The sequence below is a fragment of the Mobula hypostoma genome, chromosome 10 (assembly GCF_963921235.1).
Source record: "Mobula hypostoma chromosome 10, sMobHyp1.1, whole genome shotgun sequence".
Taxonomy (NCBI): Eukaryota; Metazoa; Chordata; class Chondrichthyes; order Myliobatiformes; family Myliobatidae; genus Mobula; species Mobula hypostoma.
Window position 1 is genome coordinate 66,878,918 of NC_086106.1, and position 12,161 is coordinate 66,891,078.

General features: G+C 39.1%; 1 protein-coding gene across 4 annotated transcripts in view; it reads right to left on the reverse strand.

Annotated features, from left to right (window-relative positions):
* Nucleotides 1-12,161, reverse strand: part of diaph2 (diaphanous-related formin 2) — a 638,125-nt gene that overhangs the window by 544,324 nt on the left and 81,640 nt on the right. For 3 of the 4 annotated variants that reach the window (XM_063060627.1, XM_063060628.1, XM_063060625.1), the window contains one exon: nt 11,715-11,735. The exons of the other annotated variant lie outside the window; for it this stretch is intronic. In XM_063060627.1, the coding sequence (XP_062916697.1) occupies nt 11,715-11,735 (21 nt within the window). The remainder of the gene's footprint in view (nt 1-11,714; nt 11,736-12,161) is intronic. 4 annotated transcript variants of the gene reach the window in all.

A 12,161-nucleotide genomic window follows, 5' to 3' on the forward strand; every position in this document is an offset into this window, starting at 1 on the left:
TACCTACTCCCCAGCACCTTAAACCTGTGTCCTCTTGTAGCAACCATTTCAGCCCTGGGAAAAAGTCTCTGACTATCCACACGATCAATGCCTCTCATCATCTTATCTCATCAGGATGGAGGAGCAACAGCTTATATTCCATCTGGGTAGCCTCCAACCTGAAGGCATGAACACCGATTTCTTAAACTTCCAGTAATACCCACCACACCATTCCCTTTTCCCTCTCTCACCTTTTCTATGCAGCTGCCTATTACCTTCCTCTGGTGCTCCTCCTCCTTTCTCTTTCTTTCATGGCCTTTTCTCCACTCCTATCAGGAACCCCCTTCTCAAGCCCTGTATCTCTTCTACAAATCAGCATCTCGGCTCTTTACTTCACCCCTCCCCCACTTCCCTCTTTCACCTATCACCTTGTTTCTTCCTCCCCTCCCCCCACCCTCTAACTCTGACATCCTTTTTCTCTAGTCCTGATGAAGTGTCTTGGCCCAAAATCTCGACTATACTCTTTCCAATAAAGGCAACATTAGGGTGGAGACATTGGAGTGTGAGAAAGCAGCACAACCTACTGCGTAGCTGTACCCCCAAGACAGGGAAGAGATCAGATCGGCTGAGCTTGCTTTCCCTGAAGCAGAGGCGGTTGAAGACTGACCCAACAAAAACATCCCAAATTGAGAGGTGCAGGTGGAGTAGTCAAATCTTTTTCCCATGGCAGGAGTATCAAAAACCTAATTTAAGATAGAGGAAGGGGCCTTAAAAGAGAATCAGAAAGGTTAGATCTTATGTGGATAATGTCTGGAACTTGGAACCCGAGGCGATGATGGCATCAGATATAATTACTACATTTAAAAGGCATTTTTGAAAAACAAATAAGCAAGATACAAGAGGATATAGACTAGTGTACATATGCGAAAAGATCATCATGATTATGATAAGCCAAAGTGCTCATTTCTTGGCTATACAACTCTATTCACCACTTACACCCCTCTTTACATGGCGACACATTAGTGGAAGCTCCAAGCAGTTTCAAACTCCCAGGAGTGCACATCTCGTACAAACTCTCATCCCAGAACATATTCTACACAATCAGGAAAGCTCATCAATGTTTCTACTAGCTGAGGTTAAAGAGCGCTGCACTATTCTCACATCCTTCTACAGATGTGCAGTAGGGAACATGCCTCATCACTGCATGGTACAGAGACTCCACTGCACTGGGCAGGAAAGCTCTACAATAGGCAGTCAAATCTACTTTTCGCACCAGCCTACTCACCATTATATATATATCCATATATCCAGAAAGGTGCTAGAAAAAGACCAGTGACATCATGAAGGATCCCAACCAACTTGTTCATGGACTGTTTGTCCCACTCCAATCATGAAGAAGGCCATCTCCTACTGTCAATTCCACGTCCCATTCCCGCTCTAATATATCCATCCATCTACTGTCAAGATGAAGCCACACTCAGGTTGGAAGAACAACACCTTATATTCTGTCTGGATAGCCTCCAACCTGATGGCATGAACACTGTATCACTGACTTCTCTAATTTCCGTTAATGCCCCTCCTCCCCTTCTTACCCCATCCCTTCTTTATTCATTTACGTATTTTTTTTTTACTTTTTCCCCTTTCTTTCTCTCTTTTTTCTCCCTCTGTCTCTCCCCTCCCCCTTTCTTTCTCCCTCGACCTCCTGTCCCATGATCCTCTCCCTTCTCCAGCCTGGTAACCCTTTTGCCAATCAACTTTTCAGCTCTTAGCTCCATCCTTCCCCTTCCTGTCTTCTCCTATCATTTCGAATCTCCCCCTCCCCCTCTCAAATCTCTTACTAGCTCTTCTTTCAGTTAGTCCCAACAAAGGGTCTCGGCTCGAAATGTCAGCTGTACCTCTTCCTATAGATGTTGCCTGGCCTGCTGCATTCCACCAGCATTTTTTGTGAGACTATTATTATTATTGCTTTATTTACCTCATTGCATTATTTGTGCTACATCAGATCCAGAGTAACAATTACCTTGTTCTCCTAGCACAAACAACAGAAAATCTGCAGATTTTGGGAATCCAAGCAACACACACAAAATGATGCAGGAACTCAGCAGGCTAGGCAGCATCTATGGTAAAGTCCATTGCCGATGTTTTGGGCCGAACCATTGACAATACTCTTTCCCAAAGATGCTGCCCGGCCGACTCAGTTCTTCCAGCATTTTGCGTGCTTTGTTCTCTTTTACACTTGTATACTGGAAATAACATTAAACCATCTTGAATCTATCATTGTATAGATACAACATCCTATCTGAAAGGCATTTGCGGGAAAAGGAGACCCTGATACTGGTACTTTGAGGCAGTTAAGACAATGGAGTCAATTAAGGTGCTGTAAATACTGTCTGACCACATTAGTAATCAGCAAAGTGTATCATAATCACATTACCCCGTCAAGGAGGAACTGTGCAGTAACCATCAGACATTATAGTGTGTGTGTGTGTGTGTGTGTGTGTGTGTGTGTGTGTGCGCGCGCGCCCTTAACACCTGGTGGAGTCGTCGGAGCGCCGTCATGACAAGCTTTTTGGTATGCTCATCATATGGCGTGTCTTGGGCATCTGAAACCTGGCGGAGCCCATCCCTCTCCAGGTGTTTTCTTTTACGAGGTCGAGTCGTTAGCTTGACACTCAACTCAGGCATGGATGAAGAGCGTGCAAAGGAGCTGGCTAGATTCAAACTCGAACTCGGGACCTCTCGCCCTGAAGTACAGCATTGATGCCACTATGCCACCAGCCAGCTGGTGGCGTATAATTGGGTAATAAGAATAGTGACAATAGTAATAGTGATAGGAATGGTAATGCCTCATGCACTGAGTTGCATTTTGTGTCGCTCCAGATTTCCAGTACATGCAGTTTTTTTTCTTGTTGTCTGGTACTTATATGGAGCTTTAAATAACATCACACCATCCTAAAATGCCTTACAGCCAATCAAGAACTGACAGCAAGCAATTAGCTCAAACAATCCATTTGTAAACAATGATACAACTTTCAGGATTAAACTTTAACCTACTTTGGATCTTAGTTTTCCTTATGAAAATGATTTTTTTTTCAAAAAACCATCTTATTATTCATCTTTTACACTATTTTTATTTCTAATAATTCTTATGTCTGGCACTGTACTGGTGTGGTAAAACAATATTTCACAACATAGGTCAGTAATAATAAATCTGATTCTGAAAAGAACTGTAATTTCTGTCACTTTGGATGGCAGAATAAGTGTCAAAGATTTTGAGCCCTCTTCAGCATCACAGGTCACAATTCAAAGTAACAGTTAGATAAAGATAGGAATTTCTTTTATGTGAAGGCAGAGAAAAGAAACGAAAATTCTCATTTAATATTTACCACAATATTAAGTTAAATATACAGATGGTATTTCCAGATCTATTACTAGGCCTTATTTCGCAAGCTGTTCAAAATGTCCAATGAAAATGGAATGAACCAACATATGCAAGATAAAACAGTAAAACAAATTAGAAATGTATCCATTTTCTATAAACTTTCTGGAAACCTATTTGAATAATCCAACCCAATTCCTCAGCCTGCTGCAAACAAGAGAAAATCTGCAGATGCTGGAATTCCAAGCAACACACACAAAATGCTGGAGGAACTCAGCAGGCCAGGTGCCATCTGAAAAAAAGTACAGTCGACATTTCAGGCCAAAACTCTTCAAGACTCATCAGAACTTGAACAATGATTTGGCTTTCTCAGAACAATGCTGCCTGGCTTACAAAGTTCCTCCAGCATTTGGTGTGTGTTCCTCAGCCTGCTGAAAACTTCTTGTTAGTATTTTTTTTAAGCGTAAAATCCTAAAATGATGCACTTTACATTCAGACATTGGCTTATGCAGAACAAAGGGATGCAACAGGCACAATCTCAAAGTGTATGCTGCAGATAATGGACAATGGAGATGGAAAAAAATTCCAACCTCATTGCACAACTCAACTCACTCTTCCGAATGCTCCACCTATCAATTCATACTGTATTACAATATCAAGATAATCCAAATGTGCAATAACTGCAGCCCCAACACAATCTCTGCAGTACAATAAATGCTCCCTGCACACCTGAAAAAGTCCCATTCACTCCAACTTTCTGTTCACTAATCCACCCTCAATCCATGCCGATATAATGGCCCTGATACTACACTCTCATCAAATGTCATAAGCTGTATTCCCTAGTGTAAAATGTCTGAATTGTACTGTAGCATCATTGATGTAGATAGTTTCTGATATGCGTCAGTAGTTATTAAACAAGTTTGACACAATATTGTGAAAAATCAGAATAAAGAATTTCTCTCAACCAAATTGGCCTAGTAAGGGCATCAAATGTTACAGGGAGAAGACAGGAAAATGGGGTTAAAAGGAAAAATAAATCAGCCATGATTGAATGGCAAATCAGACTCAACAGGTTGAATAGGCCATGTCTCATGATTTTATAGCCTCTTCTTTCACCATTAATGTACTCAATATATTTTATGTACAATTAATGCATGCTGCTCAAAGGTTTTTTTTGAAGGAACATTCTGTGGTGTTCTATTTAGCTAGATTCTTAAGATTCAGTGGAATAATGTGGCCATTGTATGAATTTCTGACAAATTAGCTCAAATATTAATATTTAATTCAAAGACAAAAATTCTTAAGCTATTAACAATACACAAAATACTACCTTGTTGCTGTACAGCAAAACAACTGAAAATTACGTCAGAAGCAAAATTGTTGCCCTTTTTGTATACACTACAACCAAATGTTGCCAATGCAGTTAAGGCCTTTCTTGGTAGGAAATTACAGCCCCAGTGACAACAATCTGACATCTTCTGTGATTTTTGAATATTTAAGGAGTTTTGAACAATTTAACTTCTGCAGCCATTAACTGCACAAGTTATTTCACAGGCAGAAGTAATAAAGATTTTTCAAGAATATATTCCTACAGTAAGAAATAAAATACCAACAATATTGCTTACCAGAATAATTTACAATCACATCACTGCTATGCTCGTTAATGTGCAGATTCAGTTTGCTAAAGACCTATACCAAGCCTACTTTATTTTTAATCAATAAAATCTAGATCTGATACATCAGAAAAGTTGAGAACAAACTAAGACCTTTCTATTCAAATAATTCATAAATCTATATATTTCAATATCATAATTCAAAGTTTAACATAACCAACAATACAGTGAACACCAAATTAAAATATCTGACTCTACTTGTGTCCATTGTATTGTCACTACCTACATAGTTTCTGAAAGCTTCCAATTAATTATTTTTTAATCAAAATTGCAATATACTAAACACTGGCTTTGCTTGTGTTTAATCTGGGCCAGAATTTGTTGCCAAAAACTTGTCATCCACATAAATGATACATATTTATTTTTGTGATAACCTTATGCTGACCTCCGGGTGAGCACTGTGCTGACCCAAAATAGCAAGATCATGGCAATATGATCTTGTATAACTTAATTTCATTAGACATGTGGATGTACTGAAAAGCCTGACAAGAAACTTCAGAAAGCACTGACAACTGGCTAAACTTTTCCTCACAGCTTTGCACCAAGTCAGTAGGTCGCTGCTAGATTCCATGTGTCAGGAGTCCCAACTCCCTGGCACAAGTTGTGGAAGAAAAAGTTGTGGCTTTGTGCTGGCGTTTTCCAGTATGTTCTAGCCAACTATCTTAATAGCTGTTTCTTATGTATTATCATAATCAAGAATTAAACCTCATGATCATTAAACATACAAACCATTTTTTAAAGCTTGGCACTAATGACACACCACTAAAAGTGAATCTACAGCAAAAACTATATTAAAATGTTTACAGGAATGATTTTACTGGCATTTTCAAGAACATACTACCCTCGACAGGACAATAAAACAATACCTCTTGCTTAAGGCTTTCTTACTATATTGCCCAAGAGCTTGCTACTCACTGGACCATATCCCGAAAATCTGGAATCCTCTGGGTAACCATTGGCACTAGGCACATGACATCTGAATCAGGCCAATTCAAGCACAAGGATTCCCAACTAACAAGGTCTGACCCAGTTTCTGATTATTTAACACTGGTGTGCACATGAACAATAAAAATGCCTATTGAGTGCAACTTCAGGAGACACCATGCTAGACATTCTTGGTTTTGTTGCAAGTGGAATAAAGATAATCATTTTCACATTCGATGCTGTTTTAGGAGTCCACTTGAATCCTGCCTCTCCCCAAAACATTCAGGCTAACTGGACTGTTTTCCTTGTCATATTATGCTTTGTTTGAGGAGAGAGGAAAACTGAGCATTATGGATATAAAACATTATTTCTCTACATAGATACAGCCCAACTTGCGGAGAATTTTCAGGATTGAGTTTGTATTGAAGCTACATTACTTATATTTCCAATTCCACTTGTTTTTTTTAAAATTTATTCTAATCTTAAGTTATTTTTAGATAGATAGATATACTTTATTGATCCTGAGGGAAATTGGGTTTCGTTACAGCTGCACCAACCAAGAATAGAGCACAACTATAGCAATACAAAACCACAAACAATCAAACAACAATATGCAAACTATGCTAGATGGAAATAAGTCCAGGACCAGTCTATTGGCTCAGGGTGTCTGACCCTCCACGGGAGGAGCTGCAAAGTTCTATGGCCACAGGCAGGAACAACCTCCCATGACACCCAGTATTGCATCTCGGTGGAATATGGCCGGAGTCCAACAGCAAAAAGTTCAATATCCGGGCTACAAACACGTTCCTTGATCGTAATATGACCAGGATTGCACCATCCGTTGTTAACTAGAACAGCAAGCCCCCCTCCTTTGCGCTTACCGCTCTCAGTGCACTTCCGGTCAGCCCGATATAATGCTGATATAATGAGATTCTGAATGGGATGAGTGCTACAAGGAGGTCTCTGCATAGTTGAGAGTGGAGGGAGGGGGGAGGTTGGTGACAGGGTCAAAACAACAGGATAAGGATATTTCAGTTAAGACTGAGACCAGAAAGACTTTCTTCCTGGAGAACTAGAATCTTTGGAAGTCAACAAACCACCCAAATGTTCAAAGGGATCACAAGGTGATGTATACAATTACTGCACTTCTAGCTCCACAGTTTTCTAAAAATATAAAACCATCTACAACTACATAAAATCAAGTATATTCCACCAGCACTTATTATCAAATCTTCATCATTAGATGAAAGCTAAATAGCCAGAAGCCAACATTAAGTTTCAAAGTAGGTGCAAATGCAACATAAGATTCTCTTTCCAAAACACTGGCAAAGAAGTAAAATAGAAATGCTCAAGCTCATCTTTATATTCCAACTTTGAAATGAAATTGTTGAAAAATTGCATACTTTCACTAACCAGAGTAATCAGTCAACTCAAATCAGAACACAGCTACAATAGCAATATTAAAGATCACTCCATTTTTCAAAAATCTAATACACACAAATATATGCCCATTGACAATGGTCAACTTAAATCTATCCGCTTCCAAAATGATACAACCAGAAAAAAGATAGCACAATGGAAAACTACTGTGCATGACTGAGATGTTTGGATCTAGGGTACATTAAGGGGGAAAGTAATGCAAAAAGTACTGATTCTAACCCTACTTTACACCTGATCTGAAAGTGCTCAAAACAAACTGCAACCAAACAGTGAAAATATTCAACTCAACATCCTTTTGAATGTCTGACCTCCACAAACACCCCTAACACCATAGTATATCAAATACTAAAACGTGTGACAACACTCAATCCCGCATTACCTTAATAGGTAATCAGAACTTGAAAGGAAGAATTAACTTGTATTTATGGGTAGCAGTAGAGAGAATCTGTTGTCAAATGAGGACCTAAATTTTCCAAACCAGGCCCCACTGCCCACACTCACTCACCAGTTACATGCCCATTTCCCCATTATTTACCTTCTCCAGGTCTCCAAGTCACGCATATCCCAAAGCAATAGCAACAAAATGCCACAACTGTTGAACTGATGGCTTGTGTTGCAACAAGTGCCCACCTTACATGTTCATTGAAAGTGACTCTCCCGTGCTAAGCTAGGGATTGCCTGTTTAAGGAGTGTGGCAGCCCCTCCCACTAGCTGCCATATAACTGATAATGTCACAGCGACGGCAGAGTACAAATCTAGTGCGTTGAAAGCACATGATCATGTTTGCTCTCTGGGTCACCGTGGGGCAGGTCGTGGATGGTGCCACGGAAACAGTGGAAGTATGCTGCACTAAGAGGGAACTTGGGAACACATTTTAGATATGTTTTTGTAACTGAGTTTAACTCAGATGGTTTACTGAATGTTTATCGTTTGGCTCGACCTTTAAATAAATAGATAATTACTAGTAGCAAGTGTCTTCTGTTCCCACTCACCGAACCTGCACACATGATTTCACACAATTGGCACTAAGAGTAGGGTTTTGTGATTTGACAGGAGATTAACATATATAAAGGTTAAAAAAAAAATAAGAGTGAACCCCTCATGTGAGAAGTGTCGATTACTGGGGTGAACCAACAACGGTGCATGATTTGGATGTCTCATGAACCTACTGGTGGGCAACAGGATGCCAGTAGGCTGGTCAGACTAGGTGGACCTCCGTGGGGTGAAAGTGGGAAAACCACAGTGTCTGCACTTGATAAGGAAGAGTCAAGCAAAGGGTATCTCCTTCCCAACTCACCCAGAGGGATCATTCGTACTGCACCCTTCCCCCCATAAAAGTGTGAATGGTTTGAGGCTGAGGTGTGTAGTGTGAGGTGTGGACATTCATGTGTTCACTTGAGAGTGCGAGAGGGAGAATATGCATGAGTGAGTGGATGCTAAGTCTGTCATGTGTTTGTTAAAAATGCATTGCAGTGTGTTTCAACTAACCCAGAGGAAGAGTGCGTTACTTACTGTGAAATGAATTTGCAGGCTGTCATCAGAGGCAGTTTCTTCAAGAAGCTGTATGAATGTGAGAGTGTGGAGACCACATTCATCCATCTTTTCTTTTTCTCTGTTCTTTAGAACGTGTTTAATGTGTGTTAACTGTATGTTCCAAGTATTTTTCAGTTCACTGAAGCTTCAGAGGGAAGAAAAGTGCATGCACTGACTTTTATTTTGTCTTATCTATGTTTTGTGTATATTTATTTCTTTGCTTTGAAATGGGTTTGGAGAGGGAGAAACCCAGATTCCATATAGGCCATGTGAAATCCAGGTTAAGATGATGGAAATACAAGAGTCTCTATTCCAGATACAGGATTCCCACATTTCAGAAAGAAATTGGCATTTTGGGAAATTGGGGAAGTTGAGATATAGTCATGGCATCTCATGGCATGTGTCTCGTAAAATGCAAATGAGACGGACCAGGATTCAGGTCATTCCCACCTCCAAGAACACAAATGTACAATGTGCTTCAAGTAGAGGATGTGTCAGGTAAAATGAGAGTTCACCACTGCTGACCACAGAGAACCAGAGGGAGAAGGAAGACCAAGTGAGTCAGCCCACTAACAATCTCGCTGCAAGAAATTTAAATAACAACTATCAACCTCTTGATTGAAGACCTGCGAATGAAAAGGAATGGAAAAGTGAACGCAGAAGGCAGAGTATGACAGCAAGCTGTGACTAACGTGATAAAACATAACGGGAATGGCACTTAGTAATGAATGCTGGCTCTGGAAGGTAGATGATTAGCTATACAGATCAGAATAGAAAGATATTGGGAAAACAGATGGGAGGGATCAGAGTTATGGCAGGTTCAGCCCCTCGTCATTCTACAACTTCGATGGCAAGATAGACTGATAGAGAAAAAAAATGCATACAGTATCTAAAGGCAGCCACCCTTGCCAGAATAGGGAGTGAACACAAATGAGCTGGGGCCTTTTTGTGATTAGGTCAGCAATTGAAAGGATAGTCTGTGAGGGTGTGCTACCTGAGCAAGGTTCTTGCAGCTATTCAAATAGAAGCCAGCCCAAACCTTCCTGTATGTAGATCGATCAAAGAGACTGGTTGTCAGATTATTCTGACAATCTCCCATCATGGCATGGAATGTGAACTGTTGCCTATGAACCTGAAACAAAGTTGCCTTGCTATGACGCTGCTGCAGAATAACTACTGATATCGATTATTGATAGTTTCAGCTATCAGAGACTGAAGGGGCGAAGGATGTGATCAAAGTGTAACGTGCCAGTCGGGATGGAGAAAACAATGATACAAATGGCACAACTGCAGTTTAAAGACCAGTTGAAATCGAGAAGACAGATATGTCCAAAAAAAAAGGATGTTATTAAATTTCTAGAAAGTTTTATTGCCATCTCTGTATTGTCTTGTAGATAGCCAATATGGGATTTTCCACAGTGCAGATGCAGGTACACATGGGGAATTAATAGGTTAGTGATTAAGGAAGGGATAAGTAGTGAAGGGTATTTTTGCTGCCCTACATACTTAGATCAAAGTTTTGCATATAAGATCAAAATCTATCAAAGCTTTCCGACCTTATGTGCAAAACACAAGTTATTTTCAAATACAGCAAGCAACTCCTCAAACTCGTTCCTCCATTCAACAACATCATAGATAAACTGATCTATGAAGTCAATTCAATTTTCATCACCTATCCCTATAACTGTTCATATACTTATCGCCAAAAATCAAACTACTCAGTATCCTCAGGACCCTGTAACAAAGAATTTAACTGATTCCAACTACAGCTGAAAAGGAAAAACTTACCGCCATTATCCAGTTACTTTGATCTTTCAAATTACCCCACATGGAAACCTCATTACATTTACATTGTCAAGTCCACTAACACTTTGGAGCTTTCAAATCATGAAATAAAATAATGAAATCATACACACTTTTGAAAACATAAGATCAAATAATGGAAATAACTTATTCTTAAGTACAAATAGGTCTGTAGCTGCTGGACATCCTCAACAAGTCAGGGTAGTTTTGTGGAACCAGAAATACAGCTAATATTTTACTGAAAGACCATTCCATGACAAAACATTAACTCGTGACTTTCTATAGATGCTCCAACACATCCTGAGGATTTCCACAATTTTCTGCGTTTATGTCCACAAGAACATTGCAAAGCTCATTCCATTGAATGGTCTTCTGAACCCTACAGTAGATGTAACCTGGCACAGGATATAACAGCGGACTCCCAATAGCTTTAAGACTGAAGCTTTCAGATTTGCACATTTCCTACAATTGTATTAAGAAATGCCAGCAACATCTGGACAAAAAAAAACTTTAATTTACAAAGGAAAAAAGATCGCACTGTTTCTCTCATCCCATACCTGCAGGATCATGGTTTGTTTAAACTGAATTAATGAAGACAATGAATTACCTCAGAAATGAATGAGACTAAACAATGATGAAAGAAATTATGAAGATGTTCCTTAAAATACATAAACATAAAAGAAGTTTAAAATACAGTTTTGATGAACTTTTCAATCGCAGCTGCAAAATGATAAACATCGGCAATAAATGATGCCTTACAATTTTATTATAATCCAAATGCACATTCCCTTAATAAAATTTCCAATGCACCAGGACCAATTATTTCCAAGTGAATCTCAAACACTAACAATAGGTCAAATACATCCAATTATTTATTGTTTATTGAATAACGAGTGTATTTGAATAAATTCCAACTAATATTTAATCAATAAGCCTGTAACAGGCTGTTCCATGAATAAATGAAACTAGTTAACAGTACTCACCGACACTTTGCTTCCGGTTATCTGAATGCAGTGGTTAATGCAGTGTAAATTAATATTGTTGGGAGGGGCAAAAAAATTAACAAAACAGCAACATTATTAGTGAGCACAGCTTTTCGATGCTTAATTACAATGCAGTTTAGTTGCAGCATTAGTAATACTGAACAAGGAACTAATCATGCTGATCTGATTTAGAAAATATTACAGATTGACTATTTTCTATTTTAATTTCAGCAGGTTTCACAGTAAAATGTTACCAATTTTCATGCATATATGTGGTGATTTGATGGTTTAAAATTTTAATCCAAAAAAAAACACTACATATAACCTCAATATTGAGATCATGCGACAATCTCATATGTATCCTCCATGTCAACTTTCATTGAACCCAATTTAGAATAATTGTTTATTTATATGACTGATGCAGTACTTCCAGAAAAAAAGCTGTTT